The sequence below is a fragment of the Astatotilapia calliptera genome, chromosome 10 (assembly GCF_964374335.1).
Source record: "Astatotilapia calliptera chromosome 10, fAstCal68.1, whole genome shotgun sequence".
NCBI lineage: Eukaryota > Metazoa > Chordata > Actinopteri > Cichliformes > Cichlidae > Astatotilapia > Astatotilapia calliptera.
Window position 1 is genome coordinate 10,389,924 of NC_137431.1, and position 8,075 is coordinate 10,397,998.

The 8,075-nt window shown below is 41.8% G+C and overlaps 1 protein-coding gene across 1 annotated transcript; it reads left to right on the forward strand.

Annotated features, from left to right (window-relative positions):
• The first annotated feature begins 262 nt into the window (after positions 1-262).
• On the forward strand, positions 263-5,502 carry LOC113031164 (protocadherin-10-like). Its single transcript, XM_026183102.2, has 4 exons — positions 263-2,930; positions 3,868-3,929; positions 4,013-4,125; positions 4,429-5,502. Exons 1-4 carry the CDS (start codon positions 414-416, stop codon positions 4,698-4,700), a joined length of 2,964 nt encoding a protein of 987 aa, XP_026038887.2. The 5' UTR covers positions 263-413; the 3' UTR covers positions 4,701-5,502.
• Positions 5,503-8,075: the final 2,573 nt, after the last annotated feature.

Sequence of the window (8,075 nt, forward strand, 5' to 3'; positions counted from 1 at the left end):
ACTGCAGTAAGGTGTGCTTATGTCCGATTTCATTTCACTTTTATGCTCTGTTATAAGAAATTGAATGTTGTACTTTTGACCTGCAGTCAAAGTCTAGAGACTGTGACATAAATTTGATCAGGCTAGTAGGCGAAAGATTATCCCACCAGATGTCGTTTCTCCTCTATTGGAACAGTGGGGCCAATAATAAACACACACACTCACAGACACAGTAATCTGAGGCAGGCGAGTAGCCCTTGCGCGTCCCTTTCTCTCTTCTCTTCTCTTTTCTCTCGGGCAGGCAGTGGCTGTTCCAGTCCAGCCAGTGTCAAGTTTTATCCCGGCTGTATGTTGGACAGTTCAGATTCAATCATCTTTTATGAGTACACTACAGACATAGTCCTTGTGAGTTGCCGAATTGCTTCTGCCTACAGATGGACATACAGGGCGCGATGAAAAGACTGAGTGGGAAATGGCATGTAGTCTACTATTTGGCATTGTTCATGTATTTATTGGATGCAGTCTGGGGACAGATACGTTACTCGATCCCAGAGGAACTAGAGCATGGAGCTTTTGTTGGCAATATTGCAGAAGACCTGGGTTTGGATTTGGATAAGCTCTCCGCGCGCAGATTCCGGATAGTCTCTGGCACTAAGAAGCAGTATGTGGAGGTAAATCTGGAAAATGGAGTTTTGTTCGTCAATGAAAGAATTGATCGCGAAGAACTGTGCGAGCAGAGTTTGTCCTGCTCTTTTCACTTGCAAGTGGTTATAGAAAACCCACTGGAACTCTATAGGGTAGAGATGGAAATTTTGGACGTGAATGACAACTCCCCTAATTTCCCGTGGACCGAATTTAATCTGGACATATCAGAGTCATCTGCGCCAGGTTCCCGTTTCCCACTTGAGAGCGCACAAGACTTAGACGTGGGATCCAACTCCCTCCGCACCTACTTGTTAAGTGTAAACGAACACTTCTTCTTGGATATACAGACGCGCAGTGACGGCAGTAAATTTGCAGAGCTAGTTCTGCAAAACCCGCTGGACAGAGAGCAGCAGAGTGCGCATCAGATGGTGCTCACGGCCGTGGATGGAGGCGCACCGGAGAGATCAGGCACTGTGCAAATTGACATCACCGTTCTGGACGCAAACGATAACGCGCCTGTGTTTGATCAGTCGTTTTACAGAGTGAGGCTGGCCGAAAACGCGCCCAAAGGTACAGTTGTTATAAAACTTAACGCTTCCGATCTTGACGAGGGTTCCAACGCTGATATCAGCTATTCATTCAGTGGCCACGCTCCCATCAAGGTGCGCCAGCTTTTCAGCGTGGATTCAGAAACGGGGGAGATCAAAGTCAAAGGAGTGATAGATTATGAAAAGACCAGGATGCATGAAATTTATGTCCAGGCTAAAGATAAAGGCCCATCTGCCGTAGCAGTTCACTGTAAAGTGCTGGTCAGCGTTTTGGATAAAAATGACAACCTCCCAGAGGTGATCTTAACATCTGTATCCACACCTGTGCAGGAGGACGCTCCTCCCGGGACGGTAATAGCCGTCATAAGCGTGATGGACAAAGACTCAGGTGAAAACGGGAATGTGGACTGCGAGATTCCTCATCACGTCCCATTTCAGCTCCACTCGTCATTTAAGAATTACTACACTTTGGTTACCTGCGATTTTTTGGATAGGGAGGCAGTCGCGGAGTACAACATCACTCTCACTGCCCGAGATATGGGTTCCCCTCCTTTATTCACCAGGAAAACAATTTTAGTGCAAGTGTCTGATGTGAACGACAACACGCCGAACTTTAAACAGCCTTCGTACACTGTGTATCTGACAGAGAATAACGCGCCGGGGGCGTCTATTTGTGCGCTGACTGCACTGGATCCCGATTCTGGTCAAAATGCGTACTTGTCATATTCAGTCCTAGAAGGTGACATACACGGAATGCCCGTGTCCACGTATGTGTCCGTAAACTCAGACAACGGTAACATTTACGCGCTGCGATCCTTTGATCACGAGCAACTCAAAAACTTTCAGATCACGGTTCAAGCTCAAGACGCGGGATTCCCGCCTCTGAGCAGCAACGTTACAGTGAACATCTTCATTTTGGACCAAAACGACAATGCACCTGTTATAGTTTCACATGTTCCGCAAAACGGCACTGCGCCCAGCGAAACTGTGCCCAGATCAGTTGACGCCGGCTATCTCGTTACCAAAATCAGCGCGGAGGACGCAGATGCGGGTCAGAACTCGAGGCTTTTCTATGAGATGCTCCAAGCAACAGACCCGAGTTTGTTCAGCATTGCTCTTTACACGGGCGAAATCAGGACGATACGCCAGTTAGTGGAGAAAGACCCCACGAGGCATAGACTGGTCATTCTGGTGAAGGACAATGGTCAGCCACCCCTCTCGGCCACAGTTTCCATCATTCTGTCAGTGGTTGACAGCCTGCCAGATTCCCCGCCCGATCTGGGTGACCTGTCACTAAGCCCACATCACAGCACCAACTTTACACTGTACTTAATCGTGTCTCTGGGCGCAGTGTCCTTCACATTTCTAGTGGCTATTATCGTCCTCGTTGCGGTGAGGAGACTGAAAGGCAGACCTTCCAACAAAGAGTCCAAGTTCCCCTCCATCAGCTGCTGCTGCTGCTGCTCTCGTTCAGAAATATCCACTACCACAGAGGTGTTCAAAAAGTCCAACTTAAATGTCCGCATGTCCACGGGCGCGTCAGAGGTAAACAGCAATGGCGCACTCCCCCAGGTCTATTGCTACAAAATGTGCCTGACACCGGAATCATCCAAAAGCGACTTCATGTTCCTAAAACCGTGCAGCCCGGTAATGTCAGTTCAGCAGAATAATGCCAAGAGCACAGACTACCTGACTTCTGGATGGAGCGCGCTGGACCACAATGAGCTGTCCAACAAAAGAGCAGCAACCCCAAACGAGGTAATGTGCTGAAATGAAGTGAATGAATACACTAAGACAGTGCTTTTCCTTCTCTGTCTTACTATCCACTTTAAGGCATCACAAACTATATCCACTCTGTCATGTCTCATCCCAGCCCTCTTCCTGCCATGCTGCATTTTGTAGGCCTTCTACAGGCATAACTGCCATAAAACATCTAATATGCTGGGAGAAGATGGAGCAAAATCATTTACTTTACTTTACTGATGGTTTCCAAACACATGTATGCTAATCTGTAAAATCCCAAAGTCAGATTAGATGCTATTATGTATGCTGTGTACACGCATACACACACACACACACACACACACACATATAGATACATTTACATATAAAGATACATACATACATATATTATATACTTTACTACTTTATTTTATTCATCCCTTTTTTTTGGAATAAAACAAATGAGGTTGACTCTACACCTAGTAACTAATGAAATAGAAAATACAGCCTCAACCCTGTACCTTGTAGCAGTAAGCTACCCTGCTGTTTGGAAGATCACAGTGTGACAAGGTGTGTAACACGGGCATAAAAGGTGCTGCAGGGATAAAAGAGATACACGTTTTTATCACCAACTTGAAGCTATCTTTTGATGTTAACACAACTCCTGGCGCATTTGTGCTCTAGTCAGCAGCATTAGTGTCTGCACCTCACATTAGCCACATATTCTCAGATTAAGCAGTAACTCCTTTATCACTTTTCAAAGCCTTACTTTTATGTTTGACAGTCGCAAAAGATATGTAAGACAGAAAAAAAATGTGTCACAAGTTTAAAGCTTTAAACTGACTTTCTGTTGGCTTTCTCTTAACTTCAAACCTATCCACCGCTGACAGCCAACAAGACTACACCTACACAGCAGTGTTCTCCCTGAAGTTCTCACTGATATTCAAAGTTTCTTTATGTTTTAAACTGGCAGCTCAAGTATTCAAACAAGGACTGGACGTGGACCAATAACCAGCGCAACTCGGCATACAAGAGGTGAGTACATAGCTGATTCAGTTGGGCAAACACTCACACACACACTTGAATTTACACTTCTGTTATTTCTCTTATCTTTCCAGGTATAGCTCAGCAAATATGGAGGGCACGCTTTCACGCCAACCAAAATTTGACTCTGATGGGTTTTCCTGCTCTGTGGCACCACAGTACTGGACTTGGGGGAACCACATGAATGGTGGGTGGTAGATGTGCAATTTTGGCACATCATGTAAACGAGGGTGGCGGTGTGGCTGGGATTTCTGTGCCTGAGGATTTACTGCGACATTAAAAACCAAAAGGGAGATAATACCAGGCCCCTAAACCGGGGGAATTTTAATGCATCAACATGAGGATTATAAGTCCCTGAAAGAAGTGTTATTTGCACAAAAAAAATTAAGAAAATGCCTTTAAAACCGCCTTATTCAAATCAAAAAGACTGTATTTAAATATGAAGAAATAATCTCCAAAAGCAAATTTTAATGCATGCATATTTTTACAGACTGCAAGATGCCTCTTCAAGAGGGAGCAGCTCCAAACTATTCATGGACTAACAAGTCCACACAGCCTCATCCTGAAACACCGGACTACCAGCACAACGTGTACATTCCGGGCACCACAACTGGCTACAGCACTCTGAAGCTGGCACCAAGAGGAGAACTGGACGTATACAACACCTTCTCCACTTTTGGAAAGAAAAAGAAATTCATCTCAAACTATGAACAATCTTTTGACAAAGATGGCAGTCATATAAGTAATTCTATATTTAAGTAATCCAAAACGTCAGCGACGACATGCCAAACACTTGTTGTCAATGTACTGGTCATGTTTCCGTAGCTTCTCTGTGTGTCAAAGCTGTGAATAAACTACTGTAACTGTGCTAGCAGTACCTTTCATAGGTTGCTATTAATAGCCAGCATTTAACAAATGTACTTTTAAGGTGTGATTTATTTTCTAAAATATAAAACTACAACTGTTTTACTACGACAATAAAAGGTTTGTGCGACTAGTATCCTGCATGTCTTTATCCATTTACTGTCCATAATGCACAGGCAATGCAAAACAGTATGGAAATGTACCGAAAGAGAAGTCGAGAAAAGCAATGTAACATCTTTTTTTTTTTAATTAAAGCAATTAATCTGTCAAATATAAATAAAAAAGAGGATTAAGTTGAAGAGTGTAAGCACTGAAGCTGTACATCTTACACTGAGGGATTTTGTTACAGGGAATAACATCACAGCTATAATATATTTCCTCTGTCTCGTGCAGTCGACCATCACACTAACACGTCACAGTGAATTGTTGGTGACATTTTGAAGGGCAATAACGCCAGTGAAGTGATGCAGATCCTGTAAGGTTATGGCAAAAGACTTACAGCTCCTGGACAGTAAGTGGAAAGCATAAGAGCACATAATTCACTTATGGGTTGCATGTATTCATGATGCATTCATTATTAGTGGTTGGGCTTGTATATTAATGAGTGTTTACATAATTATTCTTAGTAGGAATTATTACTCTGTATATATGCTATGTACAGAATAAATGAATAAACTTGAGACCAGCTCAAAAAACTTCATTTGTTTTTGTTATGGTTTTTTTTTTTTCTTTTTTTCGGGGGGGGGGGGGCTCTTTCGACAAAGCTGCTACATTTTTATGGCTATGTGAAGAACCAAAGTTAACTTTGGAAGTTAATGTGACTCAAAAGTGATGGTCACTTTCACCATGAATAACTATGCACATGGGGTAGCTCAGGTAGTAGAGCAGGTCAACTAGTAATCTGAAGGTTGGTGGTTTGAACCACGTCTGCTCCAGTGTGCATCCTGAATGTCTTTGGGGAAGATACTAACCCCAAGTTGCTCTCCAGTGCCCCAGTGGGGGTACGAATGTGTGTAAATGTTAGCGTGAATGAGGTAGAGTACAAAAGTCTTATATAAGATCCCATCCATTTACATCAGTGCACTATGGTGTAAGAGTGAAACAAATAGATGTTCTTTTTGCTACCTATTAAAAGACACCACTTCAATGTGGTCTTCCATTAAAACGCTTTTAGAAAACGATGAGTAAAAATCTAATCTTCACATTAAATCAGTTGTTCTTTGCCAGCTGCTGACACTAATGCTGGGCTCCACTGGTTCCAGAGGTGAAGCATCCAGTCATATTTTAAAGATAAAACTATGATGTGTTTGGGCATATGGCTTTGAATGCCTTTTAACCTTCTTCATGAAGCTTTCCTTAGTAAAGACACGGCTTTTAAACTGCACTGTGGGAATTATCCACAGGATCCATTGTCTTTAACTGAGCTATTACAGGCTAGTGGGTTAATCATGGGCTAGGGCCTGACTGCCTCAGTGAACTGCTTCAAGCTGAGTGCCAAGGGCCATTTTGGACTCTGAAAATCAAGTCATGAGGATAAAACCTGGAAAAAAAAAGAAAATTTTACTCTGTTATACAGAGACTATTAGGAATTTAGAAAACAAGTCCAATTATGCCCGTAACAACATCCTGCCAGAAATTACAGATAACGAAGCCAACATTTATCTTTGACTGTATCATAACCAAAAACAGCCGAGCTTAGCAGTCCCATGTGCTCTAAGCAGGGACAGACAGCATATGCCCAGCTTCTGCTCTGTGTAAAATCTATTCACAGCCAAATCTGTGCTGCTTTATTTTCCTTTATCTCCAGTGACTATTCCCCCCACCAATCCATAGCTCCCACATCTCCAGCCAAGTGCAGGGATTTCATCTAATCTCCACCAGAGGGCGCGTTTACTTCATACATCTCTGGTGTGTTTTGGTGTGTCTTAAATGCGTTAATAATAATAAATATTAAATAAACATTAAATACGTTCCTGTTTCTTTTAATCGGTAAGTTAGTTGTTATGTTTAATTTGTGGTTTGATATATATATATACACACATTCAAAGCTCTTTTTTGGACGTGGGTAGTCTCTTGTTCTGTCCTCTGTCAAGGTGATTTCACACTGTTTGAGATTACTGAAAATTAACCTGTTGCCAATCAGATGTCTCAGATAGTCAGATAGTATTTGCACAGCAGGTCATTATTTGATGGTTCTTTTCTCCCTTCATATTTTGTCAGTTTTCACAAGTTCTGCAAGACCACTGAATGAAACACATCATCAAAGCATGACAGAACCTCTGTCATGGTTTACAGATGGCTACTGTTGTACCTGGCCTCCTTACATATTGATGAGTGAGTACATACATACATAATTACATACTGTACATACATACATATATACATACATACATACATAATTACATACATACATACATACATACATACATACATATAAATAAATTTAATTTTTAAGCTTGCCACTTGCAAGAAATGTGAACAAATTGGTTCTTTGCTTGTTGTCTGTTATATGTAGACACAACACTGGTTAATCGGTTGAGGAGGATGCTTTTGTTATGTTTGAATGATTCATAGATAGTGTTTAACAAACAAACAAAGAGTGCTTAGGTACAAGGACTGCTGAAAACGCAAAATGAAATGAAAAAAGTATCCAGTTATCATGGATATATACATAATTAAATAATACATTTAATGTGGATGGGAGGATGGGGTGTGAGGGGGGGCACTTTTCAAATTAGGGTTGGTTCAAGACTTTTGCACAGTCCTGTAGTTGTAATCTTTCTAGCAAATGATTAAACAAGCTGAAACAAACTGGTTCAGTAAATCTCTGTTCCTAATTAAGGCTCAGATGGCGTATGTGGTGCTTCTTGTTACGCTTGGTGAGGAGCTTGATCTCTTCCTCCTCTTGAGTAAAAGGTTAAAATGAGTTAACGTGTCATAATTAATTAAAATTAATTAAAACGCAAAAACAGTGGGCTATGTGAAGCTGCTGCCCTGGCAATCGCGGTTATAAGTTGAGGAAAACAGCCAACAACAGAAGGTATGTAATGAACTATATTTTACTTTCTGCACAGACTCAAAGTCAACTCATGGAAAGATTGAAAGAATTCATGATAGTAATAAAAGCATAACAGTGTTTACATATATGGCACAGGAGCAAAGTGTTTGAGCAATTCTTTCAAATGCATTAAAGACAACATGGTGTGTGCTTTGCATGTACAGTGTTTTCTGTAATTTTCTGTGTTGTCACTGGATGGAGCCAAAGGAAAAGAG

What these genes read in the sequence shown, in the direction of transcription:
- LOC113031164 (XM_026183102.2), top strand. Translation starts at nt 414, where the DNA reads ATGGACATACAGGGCGCGATGAAAAGACTGAGTGGGAAATGGCATGTA. An exon ending in GAGCAGCAACCCCAAACGAG is followed by an intron (nt 2,931 to 3,867) that starts GTAATGTGCTGA and finishes TTAAACTGGCAG; the next exon opens with CTCAAGTATTCAAACAAGGA. An exon ending in TTGGGGGAACCACATGAATG is followed by an intron (nt 4,126 to 4,428) that starts GTGGGTGGTAGA and finishes ATATTTTTACAG; the next exon opens with ACTGCAAGATGCCTCTTCAA.